Raw genomic sequence first — 20,006 nt, 5'->3', positions numbered from 1 at the left:
AAACAACCGTCCTTGTATAAGGCCTAGGAGCTCTTTCAGCATATAGCTGGGGAAAAACATATCTTCTCTTCTTTTTTCTCTCTTTTTGCGGGAAGGAATGCCCCTCTCCTCTCCACCCCAAAAAACCCACAGTCCACAACTATTCCTCAGATCAGCTGTACTATATATATAAATACTAACTATCTAGGAAAACCTCAGAGTTGTCAGACTTGCTACTCACCTAAAGCGCTTATCATTTTTCAGCATTTCATGCAGTGTCTTTTCTGCTGGCTTGATGATCTGTCTGAAGACATGAATAAAACCATTCCTTCCTTCTTTACTTCCTCTTATCATGCATGAATTTTCAATGCATACAGCCTAATTAAGAGAAAGACAAGACACCCAAGTGTAGCCATTTACAGTGTGTTGTGCATTTAAACGTATTTGAGAAAATGAGATGAATGTGTACTCCCCACCAGACTCCTAGGTTTAAAAAGAATACTAATGTGGATTTCTTACAGTCAAATTGTGTGTTCTTTCCAGGAAACATGATCTAACTTGAGAAAGTGAAAGTAAAAAATCTGGAGTAAAGTAGTATGGTATACATATTTCCAAACTTTATTATTTTTTCCTGTTTAGTTTTCCCAGACAGTCTTCCATGCAAAGGTCCCACAGATAAAGATTTGATTTTCATTTTTTCTCACTTCAGAACTTCAGAACAGATTTTTGCTAGATAGTGGTAATGAATGGTACATTAAAGGTTTAATTCAGCTTTGTCTTTTATTCATTCATGCTGCTCCCTTTTCTTAGTTATATTGTCTGTCATAAGATTTAGAGAGTCCCATTCACTTACCGTGCGGTACACAAAGACTCTGAGCAGTTTTCCTCCAATTGTCTCCAATTCCTGTCCATTGTACAGTTCATTGAGCCCAATTTTAAATTTTATAATGTGATTCTGCAGGATTGTTCTTAGAAGACGTTGGTCCATCCTTAAGGTATCATCTACAAAACCATTTAGTTATTAATATAGAGTGATTTATACAGTAAACTTTCATTCAAGTAAGGTTAATTGTGGACGTTGTATTAAAAAACTACATAAATACTGGATCTTTCTTTGAAATGCTTAAGTTAAGACTTGAAAAAAATTGGGTAAATAGAAAATGAATTGTTACATAGCTTTTGCAAATTGTCCTTTCTTACATTTAGAAAGGATCGATTGACACAGTTCTGATTAATTACTAGAAACTATATAGCAGATGATTTATATGTGGGCCAGCTCCATCTTCTAAATTATTCCTGAATTTCTTATTACAACTTCTGTTTTCTGTGTTTGCATCTGAAATCCTTTCCAAATTTGCTTCTGTGGTAGTGAATGGATGCAAATCCTTGGGGGAGAGCAGGATGCCCATGCTGTCACTTCTTCTGCAGATATGCAAACACATATTTTATGTAAACACATATTTTATAGCATATTTGTACCAATCTCTCTCTGTTTCAGTGGGCTGGCAAACATCAATCTCCTTGCACAAAGTTGAAAATAAATAATGCAGTAATGAATCTAATATGTGACAAAAAGATTAACTGAACTGGCAGTTCAAGAATATATTTTTCCCTTCCTCACGACCTGTCAGTCCCTGTTTGGTAGCTTATTTTAGTGATCATATTTCCATTAGCAAAAGATACCACTATAAATATTCTGTGCAAGCTGGTGCTTGGGCTTCTCTTGTCTCTCTGCACAGTGTGCATTTTGAAGGGATAAAGTGTCTCTTATTCTCAGCTGCTTTCTTTCCTTGGGACTTGGAACAAGGACTGGGGATTATTTTAAAAAACTGTCAGGGTGGTATATATTCTTTTTGTTTAATCTGATGTTCAAAGCATAATCTTTTAAGGCTACTAACCTGAAAAAGCACCATTCAGAGGAGCCAGGAGAGTGTATTGGTGTTCTGGTCTCAGAGAAGATGCCAGTCCTAGCTGTGCCATCAAGTCCGTAAAGGTAGTCTGCTGAGCACCCCCAAGCTCAATGACTTGCTTGGCTGCATTAAATTAGGAGATAAGATCTTTTAACATATTGATTTGTTCTCTTGATTTGGATTGTCCATACTCACATGTTCTTTTTCATGACAATACACATGAGGGAATCTACGTAAGATTGTAGAAAACATCTTCAGTGTAAGAAACTTGTCACACACATCACTCACCAGAATCAGGAATTAGCACTTGATCAATGAGATGGATAACACCATTGCTAGTCACAATATCTTTGCGTTTCACCATCCTCACTCCATTCACAGTCAGGCTTTCACCATCACAACCGACTTCAACTGTGTTTCCTTCCAAGGTTTCATACACTGCTCCACCCATGATAGCTTCAGAGCACTGAAGAGTATTTAAAATATGGAACTTCATGAGAGCTGGAAGGAAAAGAGCAGAAAGTCCAGGGGAAGGTGTTTGGATACAAGCAGAAAAAATTAATACATTGTTTAAATAACTTTCACTTAACACTTCAATTTCTAATATCTAATTTCAATTTCTAATAGTTTATTAGATAATTTGACATACCACTTGCTTATTTACTGACATCTTCTTTACTGAAAGTTGCTTGTAAGAAAATTGATAGTATAGACCTTTAAATAGTACCTATGGTTAGAAATCTTTGGCATATCTTATATTATGAAAACTAGGGCTACTGTGTTGAGATATGTGTATATGAGAGAAAATACTCTAGTGGCTGCAGATGATTTGCTTCAAATGGACCTCAGAGTACAAAACTCTATTGGCTATTCAGAGTCAAGCTCAAGATTTATTTCTTGTTATGCGTTATCATATAACATTGAGATTCAATGTACTATCCCCTATGGAGACCAAGAAAATCAGCTGAAATTCCTGAAGGCAAACTGAAGAAAAAAAAACCCAATCTATTTCAGGGTTCCATTTTTGGCCCTTCTTTTACATTAAAATTAGCTCAGATCCCTCTTTCCACTGGTCTCCACTGAGATATTGCACAATGACCTAATCTGGCCATAACAAATTGATGGAAAATTTACTTAGTGCTATGGAACTCATAACTGAGGAAAGAAACTTAACCTCAACAGCTCAATGTAGGAAGCTCCTAGTATAGAGTCATTTCAGGGGTGGACAGCAACACACATATGTGATGCCAGTTTTCAGAGAACATTTGGTTCCAGTGAAGATGATGGGCTCCAGGATTAAACACATTTACCATTGAATTAACCACAGAATTAAGTAGCTAGTTCCAACTTTAAGATTGCCTTTGAAGTTCCAGCTGCTCTCTGTTCTACCTGGAGAATTTATCTGAAGGCAGCACAAATAATACCAAGAAAACATGTTTTTATGAAAGAATCAGTAGCAGCTCTGCTTTTACTTTTCCCTTTCAATATGTAGATGAGAAACAGACTGTTGATTTCAGTCCTTCACCTCTTGGTTTGGGAGGGAGGAACATCTTGGAACTGTTCAGCCTATGTGAAGGAGGACTAAATGGAATAAGCCAAGCAACCATCCCTTGCATATCTAACCCACCTCTAAGAGGATTCTCTAATGGTGTCTCTAAACACCTAAAATAGTTACTACACCATGGTTGTACACTACAATCTCAGACTTCATTCCATTGTTTCCACATAATGTTTCCAGATATCCTGCTTGTATGTGCATCTTGAATCAATTGGTCTCTTTGTGTGTAATTTAAAGCAAGAGGAAAATGTAGTCCTACATGGCACAGTAACTGCCTTTTCCTTAATGAGAGAGACAGATGTTTGGTATAATTCCAACTGTAATGATTCTAATGGGACTTCATTTTTTGTTTTATGGAAAGTAATTTTTTGAGGTACAAATGCAGCTAGTCAATGTTGATTAAATGTAGATGCTTACTTTTCATTGGTTGACTTGGTTATTGTAGTATTCTTAGCTCTAAATGTGACATAATTACAGGTAAATGTATTAAGGAGAACTGTAATTAGTTGTTATTTAGCTTTCTAAAGGAATAAAACTTAGGCCTGAATTTATGTCATCTAACTCTAGGCAGCTAGTTGGGGCACTTCAGTCAGAAACCAAAGCTTGTCATGTAGAAAGAAAGATGTGCTTCCAGAGAGTGATATATCTCAAAGGTCTGAATTATCCCTTGGAGATGCACTTTTTTTGTCTGTTACCTCTAGATGGTCAAGTATGCTACCTTAAATCTGTTTGGTTGAATCTGAACTTTATTGCTCAGTTGTATTTTTTAAGAATATATTCTAATCTTCAGTCTCTCTGCTCACATATGGAGTCAACATCACCTCTTTTCTTGACCTTTTCTGTAAACTTCTTCAGCATGGATAAGAGGAAAACTGCTATCTTCTCTAATGTCAAAACTGCATGATGAAATAAGCTGCTCATCCATCATCACATAGCACTCCATAAGGAATTGCTTCAAATGAGCATGTCTGATGTAGTTAGTGAAGTTCTTGGGATTATCTTGGGATTTCTCTGACATATTCTTATTTGATCCTCAATAAAAGGCTTGATACTGCAGTTCTACTGCAGGCATTGCTTCTGTGGAAGTCAACAAGGACACTGCTCCAGTAACACCATAAGTATCCAAAGTATTCAAGTCTGAAGAACCTGATTCCTGGTAGGAGTAGTTTGGAGTTGTCTGTGTTTTTGTTAAAGAGGTTAAAAATAGATTATCTAAGATTCACTTCACATTAACAGTAACATAGCCTTCCATTTATTAGCGGTTCATTCCATTACTATTCACCTAACAGACTGTTTCAGTTATTATTTATTTGTATTGTAGCTCCCAGAAGGATAGATGAGCTGCCTGTTGTAGTCTGTTAGAATATATAGTATAATGGCACCTCCATTTACATGGCAGAATTTGACGTTTAAAAGAACACATCCTTTTCATATGGAAAAGCAGTTTATGTTTCCCTCAGTCTTATGAGGGAAACTCCAAATTCAGATATCCCTCCATTAGGGAGGTAGGAATCTGTATCTGATCTATGCAGCCAAACTATTTAAAACATCCAAGTGCCTTTATTTCCACATAAAGTTTTTTTAAAAAAGTTCTAGAAACTAAGTTTTCAGTTAATTTGAATCCTTAGGTAACTGGAAAAAACAAGAGACAGAGCAGATGACACCCGACTTATGACAGTTCAGTTGCTTAATTTCAGAGCTACAAGGATAATACAGTTTCTACCTCCTGATCCATTTACCTGTATTTGTCATTTGCAAAAAACTTTCAACATACCTTCAGATGCCACCTTGTCACCCATGATCCTTTCTAAGACTCCCCTTGGAAGTCTCTCAAAAGCTTCATTAGTAGGAGCAAAGAGTGTGTAATGACCAGGCTTTCCAAGGGTATCCAAGACATCTGATGTGATGGCAGCAGCCTAGAAAATAAATTGGGTTATTAAAGTATTGCCCAAATACCTTAGCCTTTTAGGCACAGGAAAACAAAACACAAACAAAAAACCTCACACCCTTTGCGCCCTAATTTAGAATCCTGAAACAGCTGAATCTTGCTCTTCAACACTAATGTTAAATTCATGCTGAAAGCTATGCGAGTTGTCCATAGCAGGACAACTGCTATGAAGGCAGCATTTATCACAGAATTTCTCCTGCGCTTTCATAAAATGCCCACAAGCATTTTAATGCTAGATTGAAATCACTGCTAAGTAGAAAGATGTGTTAAAAAGCAAAATGACAAAAATTAATAGAAAATAGAATTTTGTGGGAAAAATATTTCTTGATATGCTGAGTTACCTCTTTAATTTAGCTAATACTAATCATAACATACTGAAAAAGCTGACAACAGGGCAGAAATTCTTATTATCATTGTCTGAATTTTTATCTGGAAAATGTGAATGTAGGTTTTGCCATATTCAATGGCAATTTCTGCTAAAGATCAAAGCACAGATTTATCAAAGCCACTAATTTGCCCCCGGAATAATGGAAGATTTTTTTATAGAGCTATATACTAATTTCATTAAATACATCTCAAGCTTTGAGGCCAGAAAAAGTTATCTCCAGGATTTTAATCACTAAAATGTTATTCGGATTTGGAAATAAAAACATAAACAATTCTGATAAAAGCCCACCTCTACTTTCTGGTAATAAAGCAGAGGGAAGTGGTCTGAATGAAATAAAACCAAACTAAGTATTTTTCCAAAAATTATAATTTCCCTCTTATTCTTTAAATAACTCTTCTTAATTTGTCTATAAATCTCCTCTGCATAACTTTGCAATTCATGAGTTTCCATCATTGGATAAATCTTAAACCAGAACAGTGGGACAATATTCATTTGCTTGGTGGCTGTAGCCTGTCCTCAGTAGAATCAGAGAGTGAAAAAAGAAAGAAAAATGCAGGAAAAAGTAGTTAAAGATATTGTGAGAATATATGATGGATTAAAATGTAATGTGATAGATTATGCCAGCATAAATTGAGAAGAGATTTTCTAGAAAAAGATCATATGTAAAACTGAATGTATCTGGACTTTAGTAATTTGCTCAGTTCAAAATGAAATTAGCTCAACATAAGATGGAAAGATAAAGTGGGTAAGAAACTGACCAACTATAAGATGGGTCTAATCATCCTAAGAGAAGAAATATGCTGGAGAGAGACTACCACTAGAATTTTTCAAGCAGTCTCAGGGCTGATTTTGTTTAATATTTCCCTTAGCACCCATGCTTTTGGAGCAAAAGTCATTAGTGACATTTGCTGTTGACACATACTTGTTAGCTATAGTGAATGCCCAGAAAGATCTTGGCTACAGTGTAGGAAGAACTGAAGGAAACTGTGAAATGTAGCAGTGTGAAGTGCAGAGGCTTGCACATCAGAATTAGCAGGTGTGTGCGCTATAAACTGGGAGCTCATCTTTCAAAAAGTCAGAAGAGGAGAGTGCAAAGTGATGCACCTGAAAGAAAAACAAGCACGATGCTAGCATGTACCTGAAAAAACAGTAAGTTTTTTCAAGCAGAGTTAGGGAGGTATGTAAGTTAATATAAAAGGAATAGGTAAGACCTTATCTGGGATTATGTGGAAAAGATCCACTTATAGTTCAAGAAAGTTAAACTCAAATGGGGGGGGGGGGGGGGGAAGCAAGAAAAAATGCACAGAAAAGAAAGATTAAATGAATAGAGAGCTTCTTTTTCAAGTGGAAACTAGAAAGGGTTGGCTCGTACCTTCAATTTTATAAAGGGATTAAATGATGTGGTTGTCTGTAAGAGCAAGGGACTGGATTTGGGGAATTCAGAGGGTCTTTTTCAACTCTGTGCCTCTGTATTTGAAATATTGTTTGTATTTATCATGGAGACAAAGGAGGGAAGAGGACAACAACTATTTACAAAACCACGGCATATTTTGCTAAACATGTGCAGTACAAAATCCCATTAGGCTAAGCAGATAGCTGAAACTGCTTAACAGGGATGCTGAAATAAAAAAAAATGAAATTCACATATCAGAAATGCATCTAAAAAGGCCCTCTTAATCTTTCCTCATCACCATCATACAAGAGAAGCTTGCATTTCCTAATTTTTCTCGTGAAGGATAAGGTGATGGAAAAGAAAGATTTACGAAATAATCCTTCACTTCTGGAAGAAGGGGAAATTAATTTCTCTACTACTGTTCTAAGACTTGCTATGAATCAGGTTCTGGAAAAAAATAGCTTACCACTTTATACTGTCCATTTTGAAATAATATTTATCTAGCGCAAGATACTGCAGCTTATGTTCAGGAATTGCATTACCTCAGTACTTTAAGAAAAGGCACAACTTGTTATGAGAAAGGGCACATTCTGTCACATTGATGTGCGGTGCAATCTTCACAAAAGAGCAGAACCAGACTCCTTATGCAAAATATACATTGTCTTTTTACACAGTTGACTTCGCAGTATTACCTGGAGGAGTCCTTAGTTTACTTTATTTCTGTCCTCTATTGAATTAACCCTTGTTACATTTAGGCATCATACACAAATAGAAAAAAAGAAGGAAGAACTACAAGACCAGAGAAGATTTTTTATTTTTGTCCACTTACCCTGAGAGATGAAAGATCATCCTCGGCTTCAATGAAGTCTTGAATGGTAGTTCCAACAGGGGTCAGGACGCGGTCAATCACATGAACAACACCATTGGTAGCAATTTGATTGCCGTGGATGATCCTGGCACAGTTAACAGTAACAACCTATGTTTGAAGAATTGAGCAGTAGAAGATTAAGCATTCATTTGATCATATACTTGGAATCTCATTCTTATGGAATGGCAATGTAGATACTGTGCTTCATGTGTTTACTGTTATTCTTTCAAATTTTATTTTAAAGTTTAAGCAAAACCTTGTCAGACTTGAAAGACTGAGTGAACTCTGAACCTTGTAAGATTTGAAAGGCTGAGTAAACTCTTCTGGAAAACATTCAGCTAGCAATGGATTTTTGTAAGCTGCATTGATTTCATATTCGTGTTTTGTTATTGCAATTCTTCAGATTTGTTTTCTGTATCTGGTTAGCATCGTCACTGTATATATTTTCTGCTTATGTAATCTGTAGTCTAACATAAACATTTCCATGCATTTAAGGCAAAAAAGATGAGTGACTTAACTGGAAAATTTCTAATGTTTCAAAAATAAAATTCAGCCCAGGTAAATAATCAATGTGTATCCGCTACAACCCTAATTGCTTCTACCATGCATTCTAATTCAAAGAAAAGGAAAAAAAATGATGAGAATGGACTTACCCCATTAGGATAATGGTTAATAAACAGTTTCTGGTCATTATACATGGACACCAGTTTCATGCCATTCTTAAGATCTTTTGTCAACATGCGCTTGTTTACCATGTGGTGGTGAAGAGCATTATACAGTTCAATATTTACATTGTCAACCAAATTCCTGTGAATTTCCTAAAGAAGAAAGGAGTTTAATTAATTAGAAGCTTCAAGGACATTCTTCCAGTCAGATAGATGTACATACTGTTTTACCTTAACATCTGCTTTCAATGCGTTTGATAATGGATACTTGCTGTTAGTAGTCACATGGCTTCCAGCACCTGTTGACCTGGCATTACTTACATGGTGCTTTAATCTGATTTTGCTTACAAATGGAAAACAAGAGGTCTCATCACAGACAAGTCACCGAAGGTGCTTTGATTCAGTACTAATTTTAAGTAAAAGCATTAATGAAAGGAGGACCCCGAGTCATTGACAAAGCAAAACAACTGTAATTTACTTCCTGGCATTGCTAGTATTCCTGTTAATTTTCCCAAAACTATGTTAACAGCATTAACAATTTTAATATTTGTCATGCTAGTGCTTAAATAAGAACTGTTTACAGCTGCTTAGTGCTACTGAAGTAAATTCAGACTCTAGCTTTGGTAATGGATCTGCTAAGCATGTACGTTCATTTATTGTAACTTTTGAAATGTCCATTTATATCTAAAATCTCACTGTTGTTTCTAGTCTAATTTATAATAGTCTAGCTGTTGCAGCTAACAGAAGAACATTAGCTGAAAGAGAAATATGCTTACACACACACACACACACACACACACACACACTCTTACTGAATTTAATTGCTCCCAGGCTTCGTTGCTTGGTGCAAAGAACGTGAATGATCCTCGCCCTTCAATCTCTTCTCTCAGCTTTGACATGTCAGAATACTGCTGGGTGGAGGTAGCTCCCACAATACCAAGGGTTCCATATACATGATCGATAGGAGCAACTAAAACAGATACGAGACAAGAATACTGTAAAATCTTCATTCAGTTTCTCACAATCAAATCTAGTTTGACTCTTTTGTTGGACAATAGAATTGGCTTTATGAAACTGTTTAAATCAATATTAAAACACTGCACTTGGATTAAAATCGCATTGTCAATATCCATTCAAACATTTTTATTTGTTTAATGAGCTGAAAAATTAGCTGGATCTAACAAAAACAAATATTGTAATATTTTCCTTAGAAAAATGTTTTGCTTTGTGCCAAATCCAACTTGAAATGGGAGTTTGTCCTTTTGGGACCTTTGGAGAAGGAGCAGAGTAAATGCCATCCATAATCACAAAACCTGCAAAGAAGTGGGTGGCATTTGGGCATGGTAGACTGGAATTCTTCCTCTGAGGACTCTTGCTATTCTTCCAGTGCGTGACTTGTGCATATACTAATTCAGCCATAGAATAAAAATGGCTGTAGTCTCATTGTTGAAACACTGCTACATGAGAATAGGAGTGATGTCTCCTAATTCTAGGCATCTATAAGTAAGACAACTGCATGTGAACTAGTTACCCTTGGCTCTTTTTACGGTCATGGAGAAGAACAGGCAATTTTAGAGTGTAACTAACCTCATCCTAAAGCAAACATCTGAAGTTAGATGAATTCATCTAAACAAGATTAACTCTGCCCTGGATATGCCTAATTCTATTATATATTCTATTATATTGACTATAAAATGATGGTTCAGACATAGGGATCTAAAGTTAGGAAATATATCCTACTTCAGATGACTCTTCCCTGTTGCAATTATGTTTATTTATGCAAAATATAATAGCACCAGTAAGAGAAATTAAAAACTCCTGTCTTCATTTCCACTCCTTCCACCATGATCAAATTCAATGCAGGCTGATTTTTAACTGTGTTGGCTATATGGAAACACAGTTGCATATTCTTAAGCAACTCTTCTTAAAAAGAGGTGCTCATGTCTCAAACTGGCCACCTTTTAAAATCTCCTGTGTTGTAATGCTTCTCATATATTGACTCAACCATATGAAAACAAGCTTGTACCTGCAGGACATCCTCTCATACCATCCATCTTCATATAGCCAGGACAACATTCATATAAGACAGTTCTGTGGAAAACAGATAAAGGCTCAGTTAAATAATATCCAGGAAAAATGTATATCAAATTTGGCTCATATTGCCATTTTTATTTTTTTTATTACTGATCTTGTATTGCTATGTAAACACTCTCCAGATCTTCATTTCTTCTTAACCATTCAACCTTTTTTGATACTGACTACTAATTGGTTGTTGTGTACTGTGTACTAACTGCAGGACTTTTGAATTTACAATATGACTGCAGTCATTAAGTTTAGACTAAATGCTAGGAAGGAGCATGAGAGGTGATGTGGAACTCATGTAGAGTTACTAAAAGTTGATGTGACTACAAGAGCAGCTGAAAAAAATTAATTTGATGAGTCTATTCCAAAAAGATTAGTTGAGATTGAGGAAAGGCAGAAATAAAGATGGTGGGGATAATGAGTGGAAGCCATGGCAGCAGGGCTGTAAAGGGGAAAAAAGGTTTAAATAAACTGAACAGAAATTAAAATGACAGAACTATGTGAGGTCATCTACATACTGGGTATAGGAACAGAACAAGAGAAGGTCCTACAGATAGATGCTGACAGAAAATGGGATGGCAGAGCCTTAGGGTACCAAGGAATACTTTGAAGAAGCTCAAGAATAAGGGAGAGAACTAATTACAAACCAACATAAAGCAGTCCATGAAGAAGGAAGTAGGAAATCAATAAAGACAGGATGCCTGGAGACAAGGGGAAGTTCACTGGTAAATTTAGGTAAATTTCAGGATGAAAACCAGACTGCAACAATTCAAGAAGAGAGTTAGAAGAGTAGGTCATCATAGCATGTATGAGAATTTAGCAATACAGGGGACCAGGAACTGTTATATGATGATATTAACAAGATAGCTCCATTTTTGAGTATGCATAAATTACACATAACAGCAAACTAGGGCTAACAGTCGTAATTTCACAGTGTAACACTCAACTTAACATTGAATGTCCTATAAGGTATAATGTCTTATTAATTAATATGACATAAATAAAAGCTTTAAAATAGACATGGTTGACAAATTCTGCTCTCCTATAAGAAAGCACAACTTCACTAAAGCCCACAGAGTTATTGCAGAGTTGATTTTGGCCTCTTTAGGAGAAAGAATGCCAAAAAATTATACCATCTTACCAAAATTTAAAAGGAAATTTACACCTTCAGACCTTAGACTTCAGTTCTTTCTTTTCAAATTATGGCACACTGTGAATTACAAGGACAACTGGCAATCCTGGTTTTACTTAACAGATTTATTCTTATATGTGTGGCTGATGTTGGCAGTACTAGAGCTCTAAACAGTAACTTCTTGAAGATTTTTGCTGAAGCTTTACTATTACGTTCCAGATTTTAAACTGGAGACTCTCAGTGGCAGCTGTGTAGGGTTCTCTCATTTTTTATAAGCTAAAGCTGGCAAAACATTAGCCGCAAACACATTAAACTGAAAAGCTTACTCAAATGAAAAGCTGGACTTCAACTGCACTATCTAAACTATTTGAAGAGACTAAAAGATGAAAGCAGACTGGAACAGCAAGAGAATTACAAAGTGTGTTTTTAAAATTGAGGATCATAATTCCATAATTTACAGCAAATTGATAGAGCTGGCGAAGAATAAAGTTAAAAAAACCCTCCATTTCTCTGTGCTATGAAAATATGTTGTCTCTTGTCTTTGTTTTCTCATATACACATACACACGACATATTCACCTTTCTGGCATGTGTATCTTTTCAGGCGACAAGACATATACCAAAAGTGTTTGTGTAGCTCTTTTAAAAACATGTCTTTCTGTATGGCCATTTAATGAATGGCTGTCTCATGGGAAGGCAAGATGAGTATACAGCTTGGGCTATAGAGTCTCTAACTAACAAGGAAATTAACCTTGCACCCTTCCTCCTAGTGACATCCCTGCCAGAAGTTAATAAAAAAAGAAGTCTGACTAAAGGAAACTGTACAGCAGAATAGCAGTTAGAATGTTCTCTCAACTGTGTGAACTGCTTTTTCATGAGAAAATATTTTCTTCTTCTGCTCGCCAGGACTCTGCCTCCCACCCTCTGGCAACGATGGAAGATTGCAGTCTTAATTAGCTTTCAGAAAAAGGAAAGAGGAAGCTGAGTTATAAGCAGAGCATAACATATGGCAAGTTTACTCTTTTTACGATATCCAGCAATGACACAAGTAATGAAATGCAGAAAATTGGCTAAAGAACATAGTTAACCAAGATAATGCTCCTCCAGCCAAGCATTACAAGATCAGTGCCTTTTTTATCATATTACTTGTAATGTAAAGTACAGTATTTTTCAATCATCCAAATTTGAATTACTGTAACTTCCTACTTACAGTATTCATGGTCTTTCATGTTTGATTACAATTAAAAAGTTCATGTACAGTTGTGCTCAAAATGTAGTGAGGAGGATGAAATGGGAGAAGGGGGGTCTGTTAGGCAGATCACAAGATAAAGTTAGAACCAGTTAAAATGTGATGCAAGATGCAGTTCCTCAGCACCACTCATGTACAGACACAGTACACAGGGGAAGTACCATCTCACACTATAATTTATCCTCATCTGTATCATCCTGCTCGTTCAGTATAAGATGATGGCCAAGTGAAGAGAGCAGTTACTCAGATAATGCATAATACTGCATTCTTAAGCTTTTTTTTTTTTTTTAAGAACTTAAGCTATTCCCACCTCATCCTCATGTGCAAAGTATATTCTATAGGAAAAGGGGGCAGAGCTAGACTATCTTATGTCCTCTTTGTCCTTCCTTAACAGAGCAGTTGGCAGTTTATTCAGATCAGCTCTGGGACTCATTTGTTTCTTCTCCTTGCTGGCATGGTGATAAAATGTTCTCTACAACACAGTGGACAGCTTTCTGGTCCAACAGACTTCTATTTTAGTAAATCTTTAGATTGTATCCCACTTGGAAATTTACAGCAGTGGATGGGAAATGTAAATGATAAAACAATCTTAAATTAACATTCTATAGATCATATATATAAGTTAGAAAGGAATACTTAACTGATATTAACAATGAGAAGAAACATTGCCCTTTGGATTAGTGTTCTTTTTCTTAAAGTAACCTCTCTAGTAATGCCTGCTGGCTTTTTTTATTTTTTGCATACGCAGATTATAAAAATTTCCATTAACAGCTAAGACTAAGTTATACCAGATGCTCTATTAGAGCAATAAAAATACCAGAAGTTCTATAATTTAATTTAGTCTCATAAACATTGTTTTTCCCCTTTAGCCTCTCTTTTAGAGCTTGTGCAACTATAAGAGTGTTAAAAGAGGAGGGAGAACACAGGTGATATTTTTGTGGAGCCTCACATGTTCAAATTGCACCTGAGCCTCACTGCTCAGTGTCTTCCACTGGTTGGCTAGCAGGTTTCTTCTTTAGGGCCTGATGTGGGCTCTAGAAAATGCTTTTCAGCCTACCTTCCTCTAAATTCTTATCAGTGAGGCAAACAAAATCACCATCTAACAATGGTTCATTGTGTCCAAACTGTCTAGTGCTTCAAACTATTTTTTCTGACACATCAAGGTATCTCTCTTTGCATAACTCATGTTACTGTTGTAGCTCAGTAAAGTAATGGATTCCCTCTCAGCTTCGTGCCAAGAGCAGACTTTTGCTTATGGGAAGACATGACATCTATCTAGGAATAAAACCACAGCAATAAGTTGTTCTCCAAAATCAGCTTTAAGAATATCCAAATTTCAGTCTAAATCATTTTCAGGAAATATCCTTCTTGCTAATGTGTCTGTAGTGGAATGAAATGTAGTGCCAAAGAAGTCAGTGGTATGGCAGGCTTTACTGAAAGGTGAAATATTTTGGACTGTTTACAATATCTGTACCGATGAAAAAGGGAAGTCAGTATTGTAACGGCCCCTGGAGGGGAAGGAAAGATTCTGATAAAGACTATAAAACTGTAGAGCCTGACAAACCGAAGGTAAAGGTGGGACAAATGACCAGACACAGTCTAGTTTCACTGGAAACTGATCTCTAGTATCATCCTCCAATCCCCAAACCTTATGCGCAATTTGTATGAAAAAAAGGTTCTAACCTGGCTGGAATTGCTTATAAAAACATAGTCAAAATCAAAATGGGGGTGACTGACTGGTTAGAATTCTAGATAGCAAACTGCACTCCAAAGACAATTCTGGGGATTTAGAATAACCACTTCACTTGTTTGATTAGGAAGTTCAGTATTACTTACGCTACTGCTGCTCTAGCTTAGCACTGTTGCTTTCTTCCATCTCCTTAAGTAAGTAATGAGTAATCCAATAAAGTTTGTAATAGCAGAAAGCTTAGGCTGAAAATTTGGCCGATGAAAGTCAAGTCTTTTTGGGCTCTGATGGGACCATGATATCATTCCTCATGTCTAGACTGTCTTTAGAGTTTAGACTTCAAAGCCATGGCAGTACTTGAAAGGCCAGGCAGTGTGTTGGGATCTGTGCCTCATTGTATTGGAAATATAGCTCAACTCCATCAACTTCTGGTATGCTGGCAGAGTAGCGAAAACATTTTCTCAGAAAGCAAATAGGAGACAACTTCCTCCTGCTACATATTTCCTCAGTCTTTTCCCTAAGGATCCTTTCCAACACTGTGTCATGATATACAGCGTCCTTCAGGAATCTCAGAAAACACAAAGTCTCTGATACCTGCCAGGAGTAGTAGAAAGTACCACAGTACAAGCCCACTTCAGGTCTTTGCCTGACTGCTATCTGCAAATTCACATGATTGATTTTAGCAGTGCAAAAATCATTACTGCAGGCATCTCTCTCTTGTACATAGTCATGATTTGGAAGCCTTAATCAGTTTTACCTTAATAAGTGTAGGGATCATGCCCAAGAAGAACTATAAAATTGTTTTTTTTTAGCCAGGACAGCTGAATCAAGTGAAAAATGAAATAAAAAGGAAAATTGACTTTGAAGCAAAATGACAATTTTAAATAGGAAATGACATTTTATCATTAAGAAATTGTCATATATGTAGATGCACTGAGGAGAGCAGGAGGAATGTAGTGCACTTCCCATATTAGCACTGCTAGTGAGACGTGCATATTCTGGGTCATATCACATAGTTAGAGTCATACAATTGCATCGTGTTTGTGCCCTCTATCCCCCAGCACAAACCAGATTGTGGCTGCACCTACTTCTTTGTCAAAATAAACTTCTTTAAGTTTCTGAAAAGAACCATTCAATGAATTTCACATAAATTCACAAAATCTTACATTTTCAGTTGACAAGTATTTTGTCTGAAAAAGTCCACCTGGATTCAATGTGAGTTATGTGTAATTTTTAAAAGTCAAATTGATCTATTTTACCTTTTTTCTTCTTCCAGAATCTCTGCCTTTTGGATATACTTAGAAACACTGTTTTAAACTTGAAGGATGGGCTAGAAAATGTGCATCCTATTTATTCTTGATTTTGACAATCGGGATATTAATAACACAAGTCCAATTAACTGTAAAATGTCAGCCACTTCTTGTTCAAGAACATTCAAATTTATTTACCTCCATTCAAATTCATTTAGGAATTCATTGTTGATCAGCAAAACATTTTCAAGAATCTAAGAGCTTGTTTACAAAAGGAGTCATCCTTGACTGGCTTCTGTGATTAATACTTTCAGTGGACACTCCTATTCCAAATTAACTTCCTGTAAGGAAGACTTGAGTATGGAAAGAGAAATCTCTATTCCATGTTACATTAACATCTAAACCAGAAGCTGATATTAACTGAGAATTTTTTTAATTCAAAATTTAATTTAATCTGAACTAATTTCATCATGCATATAATTGGTACCTTGTATCGACATAAATTAACAACTTTATGTCTCAGGGTAGACAAGTCAGGGTGACTTTTTGAATTGTGTATTTAAAAGTTACTTGGGCATGTGGAAGTGTGCAATTAACTTTTACTAAGAGACTACCAATGGACTGAGTCACTGTAGCAAATGAAGCCTGGATTCCCTATTCACTTAAATATTTCTGAAAATGTCACCCTAGATCTATTTGGATGCTGTGAAAGGCTAATGGAAAATGAATGTAAAGATTTCCTGTGACAACTGCTGAAAAAGTTGTCCAAGTAATTGCATAACAACAAGAGAAAAATGTGGTGCACTAGAAAAATATTAGTTTATTCTATTGAGTAAAAAAAATCCCTCTGTGATAAATTACTGAATTATAAGTGAGAGATGTGGGGTGGATTTCTGGTTTGGGTTTTTCTGTGTGTCCATACCCTGAAGCTACTCTATGGGTGAAGTGGAAGTAGTGACTCTAGTGCTATTGACTCTTCATCACAGAGAAAGCAAAGACTTGCACTGAGAGAAGTGGTGACAATTAAAATAGAACTGTACACAGATTTCAACAGAATGCCAAACTCACCCAAACGATGCAGACTGAAGATGCCTATTCTGTGTCCACAAGCATGCTCCGATTTTTGTATTTGTGGAAAGGTATGGTCTGAGCACACAACTCTGCCATGTAGTGCTGAGTTCCTTTGACAGCTTGCCTGTTAGGTCCCTCTGTATTTTTGGGCAGGTCACTTATCCTCGTATCTCATGTTAAAAATAGAACTACTAAATACTTCATTCAGATAAGGATTGCTGCAAATAATGTTTTAAAGGCCTTTGAACTTAGAAAAGCACTTCACATTGTGCTGTCATTTTCAGACTTTCCACTCCTTTTGTAATTATTTTTTGGCAACAGTTATTGAGTCAGCTATCCAGCTGGTTTTAGAGCAGCTAAAGAGAAGCTGAAATGCTGTAAACTTATGAAGCGAATTTTTCCTGCCCCTGTACTTGATACAAAAAGGTAGTTTGCCCCGACAAAAGGAGGGTTTTCTAATAGTACATTATACTATCTCTGTGAGTGGGGAATAGTTTTCAAACAGAGGATACTTACGCTTTCTTACCGCAGATGGCTCCCTGGTACCAGTTTCTGCAGGTGCTAAAATACTTCTTTTTCGTTCCCATAACTTGCTGAAGGGCACAGACATTTGGGCTATGGGGGGAATGGGAAAAATTTTTAAAAAGAGTTTTTTGTACACCTCTGGAAAGTTCACATGTAAAATAGCAGCAAATGCAGCCTCTAATGGGCAAGGGTGAGAAATGGACAAGTGGCTTCTTTCCTCAGGGCAAGTGTGATTTCAGGCAAGCACAGCGCAAGCTGCTGGGACTGCCTAGCTGGGTTCCCAGGTGGGCAGCCCACCTTTCCTGGGGGAGGGGCAATTCCCCTCTGCTCTGGCTTGGCCCTCTGCCTCTGATGGACAGTGACTGCCAGCTGTGTCAAGCTTCAATATGCTTTACATTTCACCCCCTCCCCCCCCAAAAGTGAATTACCAGCTACCAGGGACTCAGCTGGGAATGCCATCAGGCTCTGTTCACTAAAGGTTTCGTTTTGTGCACATCTGTGCTTCTGAGGGTCCTGGCGAACTGGGGTAGAAGGAAACCCTGTCTTCTGTAAGTCAATCCGCTATTTTGATTACCAACCGTTTGGCATACTGCAGGCACCTAACTAAACATTCTGGGAATTACTGGGAACCGAAGGGTAAAATGCCATGTAAATAAAAGGAGTCGGGCATGTGAAATGAGGAGAACTTTTCCTTAGCATGGTAGTGTACAGAAGAGGAATTACTTACGAGCAAATCCAAAGAAGCAAAAGCATTTTGTCTCTAATTAGTACACTTTTACAGTACAAAAGTTCAGCAGTTCAAAAGTTAGAATGTGTGCTTCGCAATGGTGGGAAAACAGTCAACTATTTCAAAAAACGTGTGTGAGTGCGTGAGTGTGCAAGGGTGTGTGGAGGGGGGGCAATGCAACTAAGGAAGACAGGATAGTAAATAATCCTTTTCCACAGCCTCTCTCTTACAATTGAAAGAAAACGTGTTTAGACCCATTTGTTTCCCTGATGCCACTTGTTCAAATTAGTTCCATTTCCCTGGGCAGATTGGCTTGTAAGCATCGCCTTTCGAGCGCCCTGCCAAGAAGTTTACCCCATTGTTCTACCGGGAACTGACGTCTCACAAAGGCGTCCCAATGTATAATCCCATGTCAGAAAGGACTCGAGTAGAGTTCATGGTTTTCATTAGGACAGCATAAAGAGAACAAATGTCGTGGATTAGGTGTCAATTCCATTAAAACATTTGATAATAAATATTAAACATATCTGATGTCCCATTATATTAACTGTGAACTGTAATTAACTTCAGTGATAGTAAAATGCATTTTATTTATTGCTAAGTGTTTTTTTTAGATTTTTCCAGATTTTATGAAGTTCAACAGTATCCTGTCTTTGAAACTCCCCAGAAAGTTTTTTATTTAGGCACTGGTCCTGTGAAATAGTTAATATAATAATTAATTTAAAAAGAAAGCTTTATTTGAATCATACTCAGTAAGAATTCACAGTGCACAAATCAGATTTAATACAATACAGGAATAAGAAAGATTAAGAAGTCCCCTTTAAAAAATATATACATATATATACATAAAAAAGAAAAAACATGTACTTACCCTTGGTCACGTGCCCTTATTCGACTATGGGTTAAAATCTTGTCATAGTGAGCAGAAGCATTTGTTTGTTCAAAAGCAGACAATAAAAAAGTGGAAAACGCGAATAAGGAAAGGATCTTCATCTTTAGTTCTCTATTGCGCCTGCCAACACTAGAAGAGAGAACTGACAAAGGGTCTGGAGAGCTGACAATTTATATACGTGCTGGAAGGTGGTGGGAGGGAACGGCAGGATCAACCTGAAACTTTGTACCACCCTCCTTGGAACAGCAGCGTTAGCTGCCAGCTTCCATGAGCTAAATTAATACCATACATTAACCGTACAAACTATGCTTTTTTTTCCACCCCGTTTTGACTAATTTCTTCCTCATTACAGAAGGCTTAGCATTTTATTCTGCTGACACAACAGCAGAAAACGTTTGAGAAGTTTAGACTTTGACTTATGATTTGGCATTTATAGCACAGAAGCATTCAGAAGTTGGGATCATTTTGTGTGGTTTTGTTTAAACCCAGAGGAAGATGCTGTCTCTTCCCATAAGAATTGTACTGCTATATTTTGCTTTCCCGTGTCTTCGTAGTTATTAACTACAAGTTGTTTATTTAGTGAAGTTGATGAAAGTTCCAAACAGCGCTGTTGTCAATAAACTGGAATAGCATTTGTGTGTTGAGGAAAAAAAACCTTTATGAGCACACATTCTATTTATGAA

General features: G+C 36.7%; 1 protein-coding gene across 12 annotated transcripts in view; it reads right to left on the bottom strand.

Moving 5' to 3' along the window:
• Positions 1-19,498, bottom strand: part of POSTN (periostin) — a 37,956-nt gene extending 18,458 nt beyond the window's left edge. For all 12 annotated transcript variants that reach the window (XM_026108435.2, XM_026108434.2, XM_064504910.1 and 9 more), the window contains exons 1-11: positions 19,303-19,498; positions 17,696-17,794; positions 10,736-10,800; positions 9,522-9,679; positions 8,698-8,862; positions 8,006-8,152; positions 5,222-5,363; positions 2,178-2,390; positions 1,878-2,012; positions 833-981; positions 221-357 (exon numbers count right to left, since the gene is read on the bottom strand). In XM_026108435.2, the coding sequence (XP_025964220.2) occupies positions 221-357; positions 833-981; positions 1,878-2,012; positions 2,178-2,390; positions 5,222-5,363; positions 8,006-8,152; positions 8,698-8,862; positions 9,522-9,679; positions 10,736-10,800; positions 17,696-17,794; positions 19,303-19,424 (1,532 nt within the window). In that variant the 5' untranslated portion in view covers positions 19,425-19,498. The remainder of the gene's footprint in view (positions 1-220; positions 358-832; positions 982-1,877; positions 2,013-2,177; positions 2,391-5,221; positions 5,364-8,005; positions 8,153-8,697; positions 8,863-9,521; positions 9,680-10,735; positions 10,801-17,695; positions 17,795-19,302) is intronic.
• Positions 19,499-20,006: the final 508 nt, after the last annotated feature.

The sequence above is a fragment of the Dromaius novaehollandiae genome, chromosome 1, assembly GCF_036370855.1.
Source record: "Dromaius novaehollandiae isolate bDroNov1 chromosome 1, bDroNov1.hap1, whole genome shotgun sequence".
NCBI lineage: Eukaryota > Metazoa > Chordata > Aves > Casuariiformes > Dromaiidae > Dromaius > Dromaius novaehollandiae.
The sequence above is the reverse complement of the archived record's forward strand: the minus strand, read 5'-3'. Positions and strand labels throughout refer to the sequence as shown.